Source organism: Phalacrocorax carbo, chromosome 2, assembly GCF_963921805.1.
Source record: "Phalacrocorax carbo chromosome 2, bPhaCar2.1, whole genome shotgun sequence".
Taxonomy (NCBI): domain Eukaryota; kingdom Metazoa; phylum Chordata; class Aves; order Suliformes; family Phalacrocoracidae; genus Phalacrocorax; species Phalacrocorax carbo.
In genome coordinates, this window is record NC_087514.1 from 25,129,903 (window position 1) to 25,151,368 (window position 21,466).

General features: G+C 38.0%; 1 protein-coding gene across 4 annotated transcripts in view; it reads right to left on the reverse strand.

The window, feature by feature from the left end:
• MATN2 (matrilin 2) overlaps positions 1–21,466 on the reverse strand; it is a 73,253-nt gene that overhangs the window by 40,958 nt on the left and 10,829 nt on the right. For all 4 annotated transcript variants that reach the window (XM_064442341.1, XM_064442342.1, XM_064442343.1 and 1 more), the window contains exons 3-5: positions 9,906–10,475; positions 5,307–5,429; positions 1,402–1,524 (exon numbers count right to left, since the gene is read on the reverse strand). In XM_064442341.1, the coding sequence (XP_064298411.1) occupies positions 1,402–1,524; positions 5,307–5,429; positions 9,906–10,475 (816 nt within the window). The remainder of the gene's footprint in view (positions 1–1,401; positions 1,525–5,306; positions 5,430–9,905; positions 10,476–21,466) is intronic.

Below are 21,466 nucleotides of genomic sequence, written 5' to 3' on the forward strand. Positions count from 1 at the left end.
TCACGGGGATTAGCTATGGTTATTGGATGCAATTCTGTGGGGTGTTAGATGTAGAAATTTGGGCCAGAACATCTAACAGGCCTTCTTGCCTAAATAGCTGCATTTTCAAGACAATTCAACTTCAGAAAGCAGGTCCTTAAAATGGCATGTTAGTGGCCAAATTATGTTGAGAATTTTACACACTCCTACACTGAGGTCATGAAGCTACAAGTAAGGGAAGGGTAAGTACAGAGTGAATGTTCTTCAGGAACGCATATAATCTCCTTGGCCTGAAAAACCTCAAACCCTCACTTGTGTGTCCCAAGTGAAACTACATGCAGAAAGTTCAGTTCTATAAACTGTCATCTATTTTGCATGTCAAAATAGGAAATAGGATTATACTGCAATGCAATAGCTCTGTGAAGGTAATAAGAGACAAATTATGTTAGCATTGTTTAAAATGACAAGAAAAAGTAAGCTGTTGGACAAAAGCACTGTGGTGACCTGTGACAGATTTAGGACCAAGGATTCACTTAGATTCACTTCCATGGGATTTCAGCATGTGTTTGAAATTAAGCATGCATTTAAGTGCTTGCCTGAAGAGAATACCTAACAAATAAGGCTATTTTTTTCAAGGACTCACTAGGGGTTTTTTGTGGTAGACACCAAAAGACAATATTTTCCCAGAATGTAGCATGGGATGAAAAGTTTACAAGAAGGCTAATAGGCTGGTGAAAAAGATTATCCTAAAAGAAATTTCTGTGTATAAACGGGGAAGAAGAGTGGGATACTTACATGGTAATAGAGAGGGAAGTATTTTTTGTGTTAAAAAATTATTACACTGTATTTCCAACTCACTCTTTTGACTTGTAATTCTTAGAGCTGATGTTTTCTTCTTTACTGACTATAGTAAAAACTTAAAGGCACATAGTGGGTGGGTTCTTGAGGGGGGCTGAACTTTCCTTAAAGTAACCTTCCCAAAAAGAGTCTGAAATCTCTCCTGGCATAACCATAAAAGCAATTGAGAAATGGCAAAAAATTGTCACCTTCACATTTTTCCATGTGTAACTTCTGTCTGAAGAGGAGCTAAGAGGATTGTCCGTCTTTGTTTAATGGCCACATATATCATGCCAGCACATTGCTGGCCATCTACATGGATCTAGAATAAAATAACTGGTGTGTTGTTTCAAAACAGCAATGTTACTTTCTGTGTGAAATTAATTGGAACAATTTTACCAAGTCACTATTCATTATCAGTAAAGGCCTACGAGCATGCCAAAATGTGTTCTTCCTTTTCTGCCACTCATATAGGAGAAGAGAGCTTCCTATCATTGTCTATGGCTAAACTAGATATTAATTTACATTGAATTTCTCTTTGGTTTGTGTCAAGAGCTAAATGCAAATTGCTAAACTCATACTCACCAACACAATTCTTTCCATTTGCATCAAGCTCATACCCTTCGTAACACTGACAGACGTAAGACCCAGGTATGTTCACACAAATCTGCTCACAGGCGTGTTTCTCCACAGCACAAAGGTCCTGAGCTACAAAACATAATCGCATGAATATGAAATTCTTTGACCTTCTACAATGCATGGGTAGACCATAGATCAAAAATAGATTTCAGGAAGCTATGAACAGCTCTTCAGAGATGAGCTTATTTTAACAGAGATCATGCCAATGTTCTGTCAAACAGTGAAAGTCATGCCAGCAGGGAACAACCACTCAAAGCTGAGGAGCTCATTCCTTTAGCTGAAGGCAACAACTATGGATGGTCCAATGATACCTAGCAGAGTTGCTTGACTGTGTTTCTCTAAAAAGTTTGAAGGGCATTCTTCAGGGTTTTTTTTCTTGAAAAACAAAAAAATTTGTGTTTATTTGTGTCTTTTTTTTTTTCTTTTTTGCATAGCCCTCCCAGATAAATGATGATGAGGTTGGAAAGGGAAAGAAAAGGTAAACGCAACACCAAAAGACTTGGTGATTTTTAATTTCAAAGTTTTATAATTTTTCAATTTTGTGCAAAATACCATAGGAAGCTACCCCTCCCAAGCAAAAGATCTTATTAGAAAAATTACTATGACAAATGAGGTCAGTTCAGCACCTGGCTGAATGAAGCACATTGGGTTTTCTTTTTAGTAGACTAAAGCTTTCTGAAAACACCAGGTTTCCCCAGTGAAATCTCTGGAACACAAGTACTTTGTGTTGCTCAGGATGAGGCCCAAAGACTGCTTAACACATAATGATGGTTTACAGCTACATGAGAGGCTTTTGGAACATGTTTGATTAAACTAGCCAAGCAAATAGAATTTTCTTTTATAGCTGTCTGCTTCATATCAAGTGGCATGATGAACAGCATAAACAGTTGTTTAACTCTCTTTTTCCAGTACAAACCCACAAATAGATATTTTTCTGGCTTGTTTCAGCTGCATTTCATCTTCTGTACTATTTTGTGTATTAATGTAAGATTTGAACATCTCTAGAGAAGAACGGAAAAGATTAAGTGAAACAAACAAATACAGTGTAATGAGTAAAGAACAGCCATCATCTGACACAATCAATCTTCTCTAGGAAAGTTAGACCAGGATCCATGAAAGGAGCATCCTTTGCATGGATGCAAAACCACCTTAATGAAACAAATGTAAGAACATTTCACATGAAACAAAAGAACTTTTTTCCCTGGATTTGTTCTGGAAGATAGCTGAGTTGCTTTTTTGTTTGGTTTTGTTTTGTTTCACGTGGAAAGCAACACAATTATGGCAGATTCTCTCCCTTCAATGCAAGGAAATAATTTTGTTTAGAAATAACGTTATAATGAAATGTACTAAGGAACAAACCTATTGTCTATTCAAAAGTGAAATGCACCCTTTTGCAGCCTGAAGCAAAGTTGCCAATTCACTGCTGATTGAAGCCATTTGCTTAAGGGCTTTAGAGAACTCAATACTGATACGGTGTGCTCTCACAACATTAAAAAAAGGCAACAGAAGAATGAAAAAAAGAGTATAATGTTAGGTACATACCATTCACCTTTTCTGCATTGTTTAATTTAGAAAGCATTAGAACACATATGTAAGGAAACTATTTGCTCATGAAAGAGCTGTCAAAATACATCCAAACCTTAGATAAATAGATCTGGTTTATGTTGATCATGTATTGCACTAAGCATAAACATGATGAAGATGTATTTTACTTAGAGGTCAAGTGAGGAACATATTGTCTTTCTGCACTTGAGGAAAATCAGTAGGCAAAGAGGATGGTCACAGACTGTAGGTTTTTCTATTGCCATGCTTTCCCTTACCTCCAGAAATAAGCTGTCCAGCTTGTCCAGGCTTGGTCCCCTTTCCTCATAAATTCTGTTATTTCTCTGGGGAGTTTTTAGACATAACTGCTACCATATCATCTCCCTCCTTCACCAACGATTTGCACCAACCTAGCACATTTAAGGCCAGTTTGATGACTCTCAATATGAGATTTCCAGTGCTAATTGCTAAAATTAGTTTATAGTTTGGTGTAGAAAAAAATCCTTTAGAAGTAGGCTACAAAAACATGGAATGACTCATTTCCCTGTCATATTTAGCAAACTGCAATCTAGTATCATCTGATTAATGTTCAAAGCAAGTATACAGTCAAGCAAATCATGTGTGACAGGTAAGTAGGGAAAACTAATACAAGACCAAGTCATAGCTGAAAAAAAAAGTAAAGCAATGCAGCAATGGGCTTTGAAAAATATGTGAAAAAATTGTTCTTGCCACAATCCTTGTCTTGGCTCAGCTGCTAAAACAAATCAGGAAATATTCCAGAATGGATTGAATTTTTTTTCTGTGTCTTCTTGAGGAAACAAAACCACAAATAAAGTGTTAAATTTGTTCCATTTAACACAAAGCATTCCCCTATAATGCACACACATGCATATGACAAGTGTCTACATTTGGTGAAGGATGCTGATCAGGACTAGAAGACAGAGATTCCTAAAAGTAACTCATCCCATAGCTCGACAGCATAGGATGTGAACAGCTCAAAAGTCGTTTCCTGCTGTAGCCCAAAGGGTCTGAAGACGCTTCCATGCAGCAGCGAGAATGCACAAATCACTCCGGTGCTGACATTCTTTTGTTCCCATTCCTATTTACTGAGGCTCTGACGGAAACCATGTGTCCCACTGCACATGTAAGGACTCTAATCCCCAAGCTGCAGAGTCGCCTCAGATACTGACATACTCTCACTGTTTCAATGGTCATTAAGTATTTGATATAAAATACAACACTAAGCAAGAGAGACTAATAACCCTCTAATCCCAAGATACCTGATTGTTTTACAGTACTATCCTGAGATGTGGAACATGCAAGTTCAAACACAAGGATAGCATTTGAGCCTGCATCCTTCACCTTAATTCTAAATCATCAGTTGTGAAGGACGCATCCTATGGTCGGTCTCACCATGACTGTCTCCTCCAGCTTTTTGAAAAGATGTTTTCCAAAATTTTTCTTCTGGCTAAAATCAGTTTGGCAAATTTCACTTGAATCCATGCACTGTTGTGGGATAAGAAGCTGCATTTTTAGCAAGCACATTTTCTGCAAGTAATTAAAATACTATTACATAATTTCTTTAAAATAATGGTGAATACAGAAATAAATTTGGCATACCCATCTAATGTAGTCTGCTGTTAATTATTGGGAAACAAGTTAAAATAGACAAAAGAAATACTGCTTACAAAGATCACAATTAAAGTGAAATACAGTTTGTTGTTATAAACTATAAAGCCAATTACTTAAAGCTGAAAAAGTCAACCCTTTTAAAGAAGGAAATTAGAGCATAAGCAAGACTTCTGAAACTATTCTTTGAATGGTTCCAAACTCTTATGCTGCAAGCAGCTGTTAGGAAGAGCTTTTCAGAATGGCAAATTATTTCACAATTCTCTAGTTTACGGTTTATTGCACCTTTCTGTAGTATTTAGTACTGGTTGCTGTCTAGACAAGTTACTAAAGTAATTGGATTCGCTTCATGTGAGATGATAAAACAGTTTGTTCTTTGGTTGTTGCTTCGTTGTTAAACTTACTACAACAATAAAATTCAAATGCAATTTTATGTAGTAGCAGTGTACCTCTGCAGAGCTGTGTATAAAAAGCAGCTTGATGTATTTCAGAAAGGTTTATAAGAACTTCATTTACACAGAACAAGAAAAGGAATTACAATGTCACCTTTTCAGACTCTTTCTGATGATTACCATTAATTACATACTGAGCTCAGTTCTTTATAAGCCCAACAAAAAGGGTATGTTATGTTAAGCACTTTTCAGGAGCATGAAAGAGAAAAGTTAAGAAAGATAACGTACTGCTGCAAGTCTTCTGGTCAGCATTCAGAATGTATCCTTGTTTACATCTGCATACATAGGAGCCAGGGGTGTTTATGCAGAAGTGATCACAGCGATGCTCAACTATACTGCACATATGGTGCACTGAAAGTAAAAAGGTAAAATGTTACTTACTGCCAGTTTTACTTGTGGTCACAACTAAAAAAAAAAAAGGTATAGAAGATTCTAGTGAAGTAATTTAGAAATTTCAAATTAAGTGTTGACAGTAAAGACAAAAATGGAAGCTTAAGCCTGTAAGACCATAAAAACTTCCTTAACAAACAGTACTATGTATTTATTCCTAAAAAAAGTAGGACTTCAGATATTTTCTGTCTGGTTGACATTGGTGGCATGGTTTTGGACATAAAATTACATGTGGAATGGAGATAAAAAAAAAAATAAAAATATACAACAGAGTATCTGGAAACACTAATTACTTGGTGGGCCCAAGAAGACAATGAAACAAACCTACCACATCCAAATTTAGAAAATAAATGGAATTTAAGTACAACCTGTTCTAGAGGACATTCAATATGTTGAATGAAGAAAATCACAGCACAATACTGGAGAAAAATTACTAGAAAACAACTTGATGAAGAATCTTGCTTGCTTAGTCATTAATATTGAGGAACATACAAGCAATACTTGACAACACTGTGGGCATGCATCTGCAAGATTCAGTAAGTGGGAGCTGAGCTGAGCTACACTCCAGTGTATAAGTCTTTCTGAGTCTATTTTTAATCTGTATTTTATGTCTCTAAAAGCAAGTAGCAAAATGCAACAGACTGAGACAGTAAGGAAGAAAAAGAATACTGGGCCCACTCTGTCAAATTTATTGCTGAACTATTTTCCACCAGATCAGTATTTGGGAATTAAGACATCTCCTTGATGTTTTCCTTCTACTGGAGCATTGCTTGTATGTAATTTCTATAATACATAGGTGAATTACTTCTCAGAGAACACTGTGTGGAAAATAATCTATTTTGCTCAACAACAATTAGGGATCGATGTACTCCTTATTGTGCTAGGTCGACAAAGCTCAAAATTTATAGAATAGATATTAACAGTAATCTTCTAGCAGCCACAAAAGAAGCCTGATACATAATTTAACACATGGTATGTGTGCTACTTGTGGAGAAAAAACCTGTGGTTTTGAGATACATACTACGCATGTGGTCTTTGGAATGGTTACCAGAGTTATGCACTTATTACTAATATAGAAACCACCACAATTCCCAAATCTCTTAATCAGCTTTTTGCTTCTTGTAATTTTCTGCCATAATAAAACTTCTCAAGTACTTTGATTTATGTGAATACAGACCTGCTTGGACTTCTTGTCTTTTCATCTTTCTGTCATTCTGAAAATGAAGTTTATGACCTCTGATACTTTCTAAACAGAAGTTTCCTCCTGGCTATATTTCACTAGCTTTCAACATCAGCTTGTTATGACTAGAGAGGCACTTTCAAATACGACAAATGAAAAAAATACCTACTTCAGTAGTTTACGCATTAGAAAATCTTACCATAGGCTAATGCTATAGAATGTGAATCTATAGAACATTACTAGAAAAAGTCAGTCCTCCCATATCAAAAAAGCATAAGGCTGAAAAATAGAGTACTAAAAACAAAAAAAAGGAAAAAAAGAAGACAAAATAATAATTCAATGATAGGCATCCCAATAACTCAGTCCCCTAAGAATATATTGTTACCGTCTGTTACCAACCTTCCAATATACTATGACATAAAATCTTTTCCAAAGTGTCTCTGTTGCACCCATAATTTTGAAGAATCAGTGGTACTCTGGCCATCAGTCAGAGTTCTGCGGTGAAGGAGCCTGCTGTCTGTATGATCTCTGCAACCTCATTTGTTGCAGGAGGTGTTTGGTGGATACAGCCAGGGACTGAAGTAATAGAAAGGATGATCTCATAGTTAAGGAATTTGAATGTGGGCCTTGTGAATTAGATTTTATCTCAATGTATGTCACAGGGTCCTTATTTGACTTTGAGCAATGAGTATCTTCAAGCAAGCATCAACCTTCACACTGTATGTGTTCAGCTAGAGACACCTGAATTTGGATTTGAAAGAATGCAGGGCTCTCTCAGCTGAAGGCTGTAGAGCTGTGACTGGTATATTAGTCTAAAAATGCTAAATGCCCCAGAAAATCAGACGAGGAATTGCACTGCATCAAATATTTAAAGTTAGTGGGTGATCTTGACAGTCCTAACCCTGCTTCTGTTCCTCCAATGTAAAATGGGGGTGACACAACTATCTACTTTACAGGAGAATAATAAAGACTTTATTTGCTTCTGACTGCTCCATTACAACTTTCACACTCTTCTATTTAATCTTCACATCTTTTCCTGGATCCTGTCCCCATTTCTGTTTCTCTTCTGAGTTTTCAACTCTTGCCTCACTCCTCATGCCTCTGATATTTCAGGATACTGTTTGCTTCTCTTTTACCTTGCTGAGTGGTAATAAAAAGAGGCCCTGGGATCTCCTGGCTTCAGCCGCTGTTTCTGACATCCCCAAATCTTTAGCAGCCAGAAGCAGGAACTGTAGGGAAAGTCTGACTTAGCAGACGATGGAGCACAGCCAGTTTATATGGATTCTTCCAAGAATATAGCTGTTAAGCACTGGGTATTCTCTGCCATCCATGGGAAAACAGTGGTTAATTTGGTTTTCTTCTATTTTCCCCACAGAACTTCATCACTTGGCCAGGTTTTTCTCTCGTCTTCACAGGAACCATGAGGACACATTCCCACAGATATAATGGCAATCCAGACACAAGGACAGCTCAGGTGCCAAGGTCTCCCACAGCATGAAGCCCAGCAGACTGCATGCCAGAAGACTTGACCAGAGGGGTGCCTTCAATTGCTCTAGTGAAGAAACAAGGTGTCCAGATGTTCGGCTCAGCTACAATGATATTGCCTCTGGGTCCACGCTGGGGAGAATTTTAAAAAACTAACCACATTACCTGGGAGGAATATAGTGCTCTACGAAGCAAAGGCTATGGATGCTTAGATTGCTCTCTTGAAATTCAGCAAGTTGAACACTGCTTCCCAGCCCAGACTCAATAAAATATTAAGGATCCTATCTGCAATTTAGTCGCTTCAGTTGAAATCCATAAGACTCTAACAGCTTAAATTCTCTGTTGCAACTGGGCCTGGGTTTTTAAGTGTATTTTTGGATCTCACCTTCAATTCTTGACACAGCAAATGTTGCAGAGGCATTCCCTGAGAAAAGGAGGCAGCGGCAATCCTTCTCACCTCCATATTCCTCCATCTGCAGGGGTGGTGGTTTTATTGAGGATCACATGTTTTTGGATTAAAAGTGAGCTATAAAACTCTAATACATTTCCTGGACTCTGCCTAGTCAGAAAAAAACGAGTAAGTAGTATTTGTACTGGATTTGTTTCTAAAATGCAATTTAAAAAATCCAATATGATGACGTTTTGAAGCATTTGCTGCTCATTCCATTTAAGCTCTCAATCTATGATTAGTTTACTCTTTTTTGTTTTTTAAATGTATCCTACTACACCAGTTAATAATACAGCAAGGAAGAAACAGGAAAAAAATCTATTATCTAATGATTGTCTGTGATGGTGTTTCGTGCTGATGCAGTTCAGCTGGCGCCCTGTTGCATTTTGAAACAATTTTGGAAAAGACCAAGTAAGGAAAATTCTCCAGACTATCCTGACAATAAGTCTCAGTTCTTTTCTGGCAAAGGCATCCCTACAGATGAGTGAGCATTCAGTCTCACCATGCATTCTTTTTCTGGACTCTGCTGAAAATGGCACAGCTTAATGCCAAATCTGTATGAAGATCTTTTATATTTATCTCAGGAAAAAGTAAAAAGGAAAATTATATTAAGTACACAGGTTGGAATAAAATTAATTATGTAAGACATGATATTTTAAAAGGTATTTTCTTATCAGGGAATTACAGATGGAAGTGATTTTTCTGTTGTAAATTAATACCTATTAAAATATTGTTTACTTTATTGTATGAATTATCACTGCATTGGCCTTTCCCAACTTTCTGTATTTAAAATGGATGGAATAAAAACTCTACCACGTCTCTGTGTCTCAGTTCCAGTCACAAGGCATACACAGAGATAACTGTTTGCACAGAATTAATATGTAAGCTTTGGAAGAGGAATCCATGAACTCCATAAAAATTTTTAAATAGCAAAAAGACTGTTTATCAGTTTGAAGTTTCAGTACTAAGGGAGATCACATTTAAAACCAGTAGATGAAAAAACTTACCTAATATTCAAATAGCAGAGGGTGGTAAACTTACTGCTATTATGCAACAGATAGGAAAATCATGATATGTGTGTTTGCCTTGCTGCTTATGACCACTAGGAATTAGATCCCATTTTATGGCACTTAGCAGTAGAATTAGTTTTCCCCATATGTATGACTGCTGTTATAAATGTTGTCTGGCTAGCCTCTCTTTTTTTGAACATATATATTCTAACAGATATAGATCCATGTAAAAAAAAAAAGTTTAATTCTAATGCATATTTTTTTCTGTGTTTTACCTTCATCTAGGCATTCAAATCTATAGATAAAAACCTTACCACAAAGTTTAGTCTGGAAGGCAGAGGTCAGTGTTTCAATCTGACTGAAATTAGCAACCAGAAACACATGCTCTTCATGTGGTTCACTCCCAATGGACTTCAGCGTGTTCATATCTACTCTTCCCACTCCAATGGCAAAAATCAGGATTCCTGAGTTACGTGCTTTAGCAGCAATCTCTGCCACTGGATCCTGAGGTCTCCCATCCGTTACTATCATAATAATTCGGGGCACATTCTGCTTCAGAGGTCGAGCTCCTTCAGACTCTGAAAATGCAATGTTCACTGCATACTGAAGAGCCAGTCCAGTCATGGTGCCAGTTGCCAGATGCATCATCCTTTTCACTGCTCTTTCAATATCCTGCTTCCTCCTGAATGTCTTCAGTGAAAACTCATGTTTGACAGTGCTGCCGTACTGAATCAGACCTACGCGGGTGGCATCAGGACTGATGTCCAGAAACTGCAAGATGGTTAAAATGAACTCCTTAACTTTTTCAAAGTCGTAAGGACGTACGCTGCGAGAGCTGTCAATGATGAAGACAAGGTCCAGATGTTTGTTGTTGCAAGTATTTTCTGGAAGGCAAAATGCAAACAGAAATACATTACAAGAATTTCAAAATGCAAATTGGTTCAGGTTGACCTGATGTCTCAACCATGCTGACTAAACAAACACCCTGACAAGTGCTGGGAAAATACAGGAAAAATAGGAAATGCCAGAACTAAGGCTACTTGGGCAATATAAAAACAGCCTCCAATAAATAACAGAAGTTGCCTGTTACATGATCAGTATACTTTTTTTTTGGTGAGATCAGTGCCCAGAATGACTAATGTCAATGGTATGAGTAGATACTTGTGCCATACCTTTTGCTGTTGAAATTTTGACCTCATACCCATGCCAGATAGAAACCCCTTCTGAATTAAATAGTTACTATTTGGGTGGGCTGCACTGTGATGTTTTTTGTGGTAGTGTCTGAGAATTTAGAAATCTAACACTCTGATGAGGCAGGGTAGTATCAGTCCTCCATTACAAACAGGGAAAACAGAACACAAAGAAATTCAGGTCAAATGCATCTGTTAATTGCAGTGACCAATACCAGACGTGAAGGGACTGATTTTTCAGGAAACTTGGCATTAGGCAGCTCTTTGTATGTACAAAGTACAGCTCTCAATGACGTCAACTGCAGCTGTGAGTGCTCAGCACTTCTGCAAATCAAACCCCATGATTTCAAATGCATAATTAATGGCCATCTGCGAAAAGTCTTGTCTATTGGACTAGCTCAGCATCACACAGAAATTCTGTGGCTGCATCAGACAGAAAATCTTGTTGTCTACTGTGGCATTCAACTTGGCCAAAATACCACTCATACACTTCCTGAAATCTTCTACTTCAGCCATCAGCAGTCTTTTCCAAGAGCCACTGAAGCAGAAACACCACAGGGTATGTCTATATCTGACAATTGCACAGACGGGCAGGCCAAGATATCATGGATAACAGCAGAAGTGAAGGCTGGCTCTCTTCTGGCCATGCCACAAGCTTTCTGGGGTCTTGGGTAAATCCTCTGGGTTCTGTTCAGCATCCTTCTTTTTTGAAAGAATATGATACATATGCATGAGTTGCACGATGAGAACGGACAGGGTCTGACCATTCACGGAAAGCCAGCACGCGGCAGGCTTCACACAAGCAGGGGTAGGTGAGCCACGAGCCTTGCCACAGAAGGCAGCATATGGCAAAAGATTAAAAGCACTTTGAAGGGCTTAATGGGACACTGGTGAAGAGAAATCAACTGAGGTTTAATACTTACATTAAAGACCCCTCCAGATCAGGAAATTCCTGAACCACAAAAGCATGGCAGTTGGAATTCCTGCAGGTAGTATTGTCTTGTCCTTAAAACTTTTTCGTATGCGTCCACTTTTGACTGTTGTCAGAAATAGGACACTGGGTTAGATAGACCTATGGCTTCAATCAGTGTGTCTGCTCATGTTCTTAAACTCCTGAGGCTATGAATAAACTTGTGAGGTAGCTCGTTGCCCATTTGCCTGCCTGACTTGAAAGATTAAAAGCAGCAAGAATGCTCATTAGACTGCAGCGGCACCCTCATCTTACTAAATTGAGATACCCCTAATTAGTAATCTCCCTTATTGCCCAAACCAAGTCAATTCCCAGCACACTTTCATCCATCTTGTGCAATGAATGAGGCAAATGCTCAGTGGAAAAGTAGTATCTGAGTGTATAATTAAAGGTCATGTCATACTGCACAAGTACAAGTGGGCCAATCAAAGACTCAATTGGAAAAACATCTGTCTGTAGACAAGCCTTTACATGAGTTCACTTGTGACTGCTGATGAATGCTAACCATGTACTTCTGCCAAGGCAAGGGGTGAGAAAGATGCCTGTTTTCACTTGCTAACTCAGAGGCCTCTTTCATATATTATCAAGAACATTTGTGGGCATAGAATAAAAATGCTCTTTGATGACAACAAAAATGACTGCCTGGATTTATTCATGTGTAGTCTACAGTATGGCTTTATTCATAAGCGTAGGAATATGCTCGGGTTGCTTATTCTTTCAAAATCAGAGGATGCTGAATGGAAGCCAAATTGAGCAGAAGCAAAATTCCAGTTCTAATGGGATACAGATATTCTGACATATTAACTATTTTCCATCTTATTATCTTAGGGGCATATGTAATTATTAATTATTTTTACTAAGCTAACATGAAATATTCCAGCATGGTTGTAATACAAAGATAACGCTAAGATATGATTTTGAGCAAGGGAAAGAAATATAATTACAGAAAAAAAAGCTAAAAATATATGCGTGTATATGAGGGGAAGGAGAGAAAAAAGAGAAGGGTGAAATGACTGTTATTTTATTTCTCTTAGAACAAGTCAAAACTAAAGCCATGGTGTTGAATCCTTTTAATTTGAATATAAATATTTGGATCCCAGTCTCTAGGGACTCAGCTATGTATTTTGAAGTCAGGCATGAATCTCAGTGGGAAAAACCTGGACAGCATTAGTGAATAGTACTACCAGAAACACACCCCATTGTACTAAATTACTTAAGAAAAATCTACCAGTCTGAATGCAACACAGTATATTTCAAAACTCTTTTCACTAGCAAAATTCTATCTCTAGAAATACCAAACATTTCCAAATTAAAATGTATTTAAAATCTTTGTCTTCTGATTTGGTGGGAATTTTTAATAACCTTATTATTAAAGTTGATTTAGCTGAGATGGGCTTCATGAAAAATAAGATGTAATTCTTACTAAGTAAAATTCCAGCTGGGTGGTATTTTGAGGAGTGGCAATCAGTAATGACTAACAGATCTGAACATTCATCCTGTAAGATAAACTTTCAGTGATACCTTTTTAGCAGTTCCATGCTTTTGCACTTGCCCTGTAAACTATAACCTCTTCCTCTTACCAGCTCTCATTTTAAACAGGGAACTTTCTCACAACTTTGGCAAACATCCTCATACCCAAAAGTAATTCCATTCCATTCTTATGAAACGCAACAACCTCACTGAAAAGAACTACTCATCCATAAACCTGCTTCTAAGTCAGCAGAGGTTTTGTATTGCCAACACAAAAGTTAAAAAACCCCTCAGTGTGAGTTGTGTTATCCAAAGGCATGGCCAGGAGAGGCACAACAAGGACAGACAAGGCAAGGGCAGGCAAGGTCAAGTCAATAGTAAATATGTTCTCCTCCTCCACTCAATATCCAGTTTGCCTGTAAATGACAGTTACAGTGATGCCACCTTTGTGGAACTAACAATGCAAGGAAATTTGAGTTCTACTTGGAAGAATCCAGCTGAGATCCCATTACCAAGAGATACAAAGCTTAAAAGAATATTTCACATTCAGCATCTTAATTTCCTCTAAAGGTAAAAATTCTATTAAATTATTTTCTCTGATCCCTGCAGGTTTCCTTCTACTCCTTTCTCAAAGCAAATTACACTCAGGCATGAACCCCTACTTTGGCTCTGTCTGACAGCGTGTTTGTACCCTGTTAGCTTATTTCTAAGTAATGCTACATTGCCTTAATCTAATTAAAGCAATACCAGGGAGTTTTCCTGGCCATTGGAATTGACTCTTCTAGGCTGTTAAATCATTAGAACAGTTCCTGGTATTGTTTGTCCTAGGACAATTAACATTTTCTCAGACGATCCTCAGGCATGATACAAGAAGTGGCATGAGCCAGAGACCCATCCTAACAAGCGATGCGGATGCAACCACTCTGTAAGCTCAGGGTATTTAGTAGTTCAGAAGCAGACCATTGTATACCACTGGTCTCAGTGCCAGAGAGCAGTTTAAGATACAAGCTAAGCTCAGAGGCCAGCTGGCCTGCATCCACAGCATTAAACTCACCTTCCCACTAAAATAGAGTGGCTGTACGCAGGCTGCTGACTGGGAATAATCCCTGTCCCACTGTAGCCTCTGAACCATGCACAGGGATTGCTTGGGGTGTGCTAATCACTGTGGGCCAGAGAAACCTCCAGCAATTTAACAGCAAGAATAATAGCGGAGTCCCAAAGCCCAAGAATGTCCCCTGGCCCTGTTTAATTTCCTCAGACGTTTCCATTCTGGGATATTCAGACTGAACACATTCAAAGGACCAAAGTTCTAGATGGTGATTTTTCAAAAGTTTTTGCAAGCCAGCTCCCTTGAAAAGATTGATTGGTTAAAAATTAGTTATTTATTTTCTATTTTTGCCCTACATCTTTATGACTCAATACCTTTTTTTTAATCTGGATATTCTTATTTGATTATGTAGGTCTTTATACTAATATATGAAAACGGATAAATGTTAAAGAAGGCTATTGCTGTATGCAAAGCAAAAGGAGGTTGGCTCAATTTGCTAAATACTACAGCAAAGTTAAGACATCGAAAAACTAATTTATAACAAGTAAATATTAGTTCAATGAAGATGTTCTAGAGTAAGATAATTTAAGCACAAAAGGAAGGAAGAGAAATGAGATCATAGAAAAATTATTGCCTGAGCAGGCAATGCATTAATGGCAATTTTAAGACTCAATATATTGTGTTTCTTAGCTCACTCCACAGTAATGTGTATACAGAAAATTACATGCCCTGCAACACTGCCAGCAATAACACCGGGTTTATTTTTAGATTTTATCTTTGAGTAACAGAACAAAAGTCTTTACTCAGAATTAAACAGAAGAGTAGAAAACTATTCTCCCAGCTAGCACATTATAAAACTTCATAAATTTCTCTTCTTTCTTTGCCATTTCATTATTTCATTTTCCCTCTAGCCCTCAACCTTATCTGCCTCTCTTTTCTTTACAACTTCTTTCTTTATAAATCTCAGTATAACTCCTACCAAATTTGTTTCAAAATGTATGAACTTGCTGGGTGTCAAATATTTGTTGTTAAAGTCCAGAATTCTGTTTTTCCCTAGCTAACTATCCAGCCAGAAAGATTGGGTTTGACAGGTTCTCAGATATTTCCAAAAGATTTCTTAGCTCATCAGGAAGGTTTAATCTTCTTGCCTGCAATCATACAGGTAAAGAATACTCAAATATGCAATTCATTCATAAATACACTAAGAGCAAAAGACTCCGATGGGAAGAAAGACATATCTATGATTTACTGACATACACCTTCCCGGAAGTGGCAGTAGCTTCATTTGCCAAGATCAAGCATGAAGTACATAACATTTAATGTAATGTTGTTCCTGTTTGGAAAATGTATTTTGTGGTTGTTGCCAAGAGTAGATGAAGAACAGCAGTAATTCCAAGCACTTCTTTGCTTTAGTGAGACATTTTGAGCAAGCTACCTTCCGCTCATTTTTCTTTTTTCTTATTTTAATTCAAAGAAAGGCAAAGGATGATATGGTGCAGTTCAGATGTAATCATGCATAGTTCCTCAAGTAACCATTAGAATGTTCTCCATACCTCTTGGCTGACAGGTATACATGCTGCCCTTGGTTCTGCAGGTTCTACACTGCCTCTGGGACAGACCCTGGGTCCAAGACCTGGCCCCGTACTCCCCAGCCCCATCCTTGCTCTGAGCCTTTCCTCAAACTCACAGGTCTCTGGCTCTAACCCAAAGGTTCATTATGAGTCTGGCAGCTCACTGATTCCTCCTTACAAATTTCTTCATCTGGGAACACTCTAAGTACAACACAGCATCCAGACATTTCTTTATTGCCTCTGACAAAATCTTTTCTGAACTTCCAAAATCTCTGGGAGAACAGTACAGCAGGAGGATCTTGTCCACAGATTTCCATTTCCTTCTACATGCAAATATATCACTATCAGTCACTGCTGGAGGGTCCATTACCTTGTTGTCATTTCACCTCACTATTTCTATTCCTCCCTGTCATCCTTTCCAAAATAACAAGGGCATTATTAATATAAAGTCTTTCTAATTCCATTGACTCCTAGTGTTTCTCCATTGCTTTACTGAGACTGGTGTTTTCTCTGGCATGAAGCCAAAGTACAGTGTAGGGACACTCTCAAGTTTCTTAGTTCTTCTTGAATATTTCAGCTGTTCTGAGATGGAAACTGTTGGGTTCCTTAGAGGAGTCAAACCTGATTTCATGGTCAGGAGGACCAGGGAGCAAGTTTCTTTCCCTTGCAAGCAGGGGAACATCTGGACACAGGGATGAAGCATCCTAATGCCAGTCCTGGCAGCATCAACGTCTACCCACTGCTTCCTGACAGAAACAAATGTTATGTGCTCTCAGCATAGGTCACACCCACAAGAGAGGGGGAATTCATTTTCTGAGCCGTGATGGAGAAACCTTGTACTATACACAGTTAACGCTAGTTTGAATCCAGTTCCCACAGACAGCCTGGAGGCATTTACGCTGCCTGTGACTCTGTCTTTTCCTGCACACATCTGTAAAACAACAAATCACGAACAGCACAAAAAGCAGTGACTGTATGGGAGAAGATGATCTTCGTATCTTTCTCCTTGAAGATCTGAAATTCCCATCCTGTCTGAGCTACTTGGGGTGCTGTTGGAAGGACACAGGAATTACTAAAGAAGGAACAAATAGAGAAAGTAAGTAACTGTTAGCAGCATAGAGAATTCAGTGAAAACATGTGACGATAATGAGTTTGTGCTGTTCTGCTTTCAGGATATTAGCTTAATGTTTTAAAAACTCCTATCCATACTTTCTTTTCTTGAAGTTGCCCATGTCTTTGTTTACAGGAAAGCTGTTAGCAACTTCAACATTACTCATTGATCAGCTGACCTGAAACCACACACTTCTATCCACTGGTAACAGTCTAAGTATTAGACTCTTTTTCAGATTTGTTTCAGAAACAGCACCATGGGACAGTGCCATATAGAATTTCCCGTTGCCCCCAGAATTATGTGGGACATCATGCCCACTGGCAAACCATTAGTTCCACCACTTCAGCAGTACTTCAGTAAGTAGACAGTGTCTTCTAGCTTCCAAAGCAAATTAAAGGCAATTTCCCACTCACACCTATAAAATGAGATGTTCCTTAAGTTATGCAAATGCTGTTTCCAGGATTTTCAAGTTAATTTTGCACATATGTGCTTTTTTAATTATTAAGCTAAAGTACTCACGATGAAGCCAAAACCACCACACTTTTGAATATTTAGTATTCTTTCTTTTGGCCTGATCTTCCTTCAAGACAAAATACACAGAGGATGCTTTGAGCTCTTTAAGAACATACATTTTAAAAGAGTGCAACTTTACTCAGTGAATTATTGTCAAGGCAAACTCTTTTCAAACAGAAATGGTATTTCACAGTAATTTGTGGGGGCTGCAACAAACAATTTCAGGAACACAAAGAGCATTTGCAGTTTAGTACATGACTTGGTTTTTTCTGTAGCAGCAGATATTTCTTCCTTCTGGAAAACTTACAAGTCACTTTTTAAAAAAAGGAAAAAGGAAAAAGGGAAAAAAAGAGGGAAAAAGAGAAAAGACCAAGAAAACAAAACAAAGAGAAAAGAGAAGAGAGGAAGGAGGGAAAAGGCTTTGCTAGAGGAAATACATACACATTAAAGAAATACAAGAAAATTTCTTGTGCTGCTAGGAATATAATTATATCCCATACAGCATTAATTACTGAATTGCCCTTTAAGCGGCTTAAAAGTGAGTGCTATTTTGATACACGACTTGAAAATTAATAATGAATACTAAATATGACAGTTGGCAAGCGTAGTGTTGTTATGTGGTTAAAAATTGCTAACACAGGCCAAAATCCAGACTTTCTGATCTCCATGATAATTGGCTGCAGATGAGCATACTCAGAATAGGACACAGATCCCTGGGGTCTGTCATGGACCCAGCTAGCCCTTATGGCTCGTTAGATGTGCCTGCTTAAGGGATAACAGTTTCTGCAGGGAGCAACTGGCCAGGCTCGCTTTCTCAGACTCCGGGACCCCTGTTAGGGGCTGGGGAGGCACAGCCTCAGCACAGGCCAGGCTACCAGACCTCAGAGCCACAGAAAGACGGTCTCCCACTGTGAACAAAACCCAGAAACCTGAAAAAGCAGGGTGGTCTGTACAAGTGCAACCTTCCTACTACTGTTTTAGACCCCAGCCAGGTAGCTAATGGACGACAGCTATTGCAGAGGAGAGGCCAACACCTGACAGACTAAGATGAAAGCTGAAATTTCAAGACTTAGCATAAAACCCACAGGAGACCTCTCGCTGTTGAGGCAATCACGAGAGGGAAGCAAAGCTCACAAGTGCTAATATTGCCTCAAGGCACAAAGATTGTAAGACCTACCTACATGCATCAGAACGAAGAAACAGGTGATTTCACAGACTGTAAAATGCTTTGCTCTCACTCTTTCTAAATATAACACATCTCTGGCAATTTTATTTTTTTATTAGAGAGAATCTAAGTTGATATGCATTTGATTACCTTGTATCCTTATAAAAGTTTGGCCAGGATTTTGCTTACATTTTAACTAAATACATGAAAATTCAAAAGATGCCATTTGCAACCTCTTCCTACCTTTACCTACTGCCTGGAATTGTTTTGGTCTCCCCAAATACTATACAGGCAGAGTATGTGAAACACATGATGTAGTTATCATGACACAATTTTGACTTCAACTGCAATGCAGACGTCAGTTACGAGTCTACTTAACATGTTTGAGGACAAAAATACTTGGCAGGGTTACATTTGTGTGAAGAAATAACATACACATATGCTCAGGCTGTGAGTAAGTTTCTTACAGAAGTTATCATCTCATGGTGGTTCAGCAGGCCACATTAGCAGGATTTAAAGATCTCTGGCCAGCTGTTAGTGTATAAATACACGACGAATTCAGCCAAAACTAAACAGAAATCTTATCTTCACTTCACAGATGCATCATGAACCGGACTCACTTTTGTCACATATTTTCCTCTCTGATTTGCGGCTAAAATTTAACCCAGAATGGTTAACCTCATAATGTTCTTGAGCCCTAAAGTTACATACACAGAAGTTCAAGAACTGGGTTGGATATAAGAATGTTTGGAATAATTTTAATGAGTAGGAAGTGATTCATAAATTTAGTGAGCACTCTGTACTTCAAATTACTTCCCTTCATATTATTAGTGGAACCATGTATATACAACCAAGAGATAAAACATTATGTATTGTGTTGCAAAATGTAATTTAACACAGACAGGGACATTTGTGTTTCTACTGAACAGGAGCCAAGTACATTTCCTTCTTGGCCTCCCTTCCCCTCTCTGTTTTAATTTTGTGCAGAATCAGTTGATCTCTTGTAGTTTCTTTGTTCTGGTATCATGTAGTAACTAAAGGAACGAAGAATGCCCCCTAATTCGGCTTTTCTCCTCAAATAAATGGTTATTGTCAAAAATAGGTAGGTGCCTGTTTTGTATTCCTAAGGAAAAGAATGAACGTTATTGCTTAGAATATTGTTCTACAGCTTATTTGATTATTCCCATGCATCCACTTCAGAGGTCTCCAAAGAAATATGCCCATGTGACATGAAATGCATGCCCAGTTTACAAGAACAGAGTTCACCAAGTAAGAAAAAAACAACAGAAACACTTGTGTTTTTCCACAGTGTTGAAATTTTACTTTGCTTTGCTTTGTTTTGCAGTAAATTATTAGGATGAAGTGGGCATAAGTCCCAAATCTGCTCCACCAAAAAACCCCACAACATCAAACACCGTAAAAAGCTACATCTTGCAAGGACTGGGCACACGTTGCTTCTGAACACAGAACCTGCTGAAAGGTGCTGTGGACCTCCAACCATGGCCCTGAGGTCACGGTATGGAAATCACCACCCTGGACAACTGACACAGCTCTTCATCAGCCTGTTCAGGTGCAGAAGTCCATTTCAGGTACATCTGAAGGGCATCAGCTAACATAACATACATAATTTTATCTTTAAAACCATGTAGCCAAGCATATTTTGATTACTGTTTTTCTCTAGTACCCAAGAAACAAATGCTAAGCTGTCAATCTGCGCTTTCAGTGATCTGTGTGCAATCTAACAAAGCAGCTGCGCTCAGCAGGAACAATGATTTTGTCGGAGAGCTAAGGAAAAACTCTTTAGAGCTCTAGTAAAGCCTTTAAAAGAGAAGATTCTAAAACAAAAATATTAATTTCCTTTAAGGAATCAGGATAAGGCCAAAGATCCAATACTCAGGATCAAATTACTGATGAGGTGAAAGAGAAAACAAAATTTAGTTCATATGTCATGTAAGGGGAGAAGCAACTGCCCTCTGCTACAGGAAAGACAAATGGACTGTCCTATTTCTTTCCGTTATGTCAGAAGCTGTGGCAGGACTATGGAAGCGATCCTTCAAAACATAAATACACTTACGTTAAAACAGTGTTTTCCAGCAGTATAATACAAATTCTGTTATTATGAGAAATACATGTATATTTTCGATCTCTAAGGCAACTACATATATTCTACAACTACTATGCTGCAAGAAAGATTTAAGAAAATGTTAACAAATTTAATTAAATTCAAATATTTAATTAAGATTTAAATATTTCAAAGTTTGATTCAGTGTTTAAAGAAAGAAAAACCTGCAAAACAGTTTGGCTTTCAAGGGCCACACAGAGAGAGTTCCAAAAACTTTATGTCCAATCAATCCTTGCACAAAAGATTTCAGATCTTGAATAGAAATTATTAGCTATCGCAATAATTTTAAACAATAATAAGTGATGCAAAGATCTGCCAAATTAAAACAATACACATTGAGGTTTAGCAGAAAGACTGGGGATAAGAAAACCATAGAAAAGACATAGCTCATTCCTTCTGAAACCTTTGTTAAAACATATAGGCTATTAGCCCTAACAAGACAATTAAGAAACCTACGCGCATGGCTGCCAAAAAATTAAATCCTCCTAAAGCTGGATCCCAAAGTACTTTTATCTCTATGTGGACAATCCTACAGGACTTTTTGTCCATTCCATTTTGCTTCTTTAAGCGTTGGTTTTCTGGAGCAAGGACTTTCACTTCTGTACGTGGACACTACCCGTATTTTACCAGTAAACAGTTAGCACAGCAGTACACTTTTCTTTTAAAAACTGGCAAAATGAAGAAAAAAGGAATAAAATTATTTTAATGCTACTAA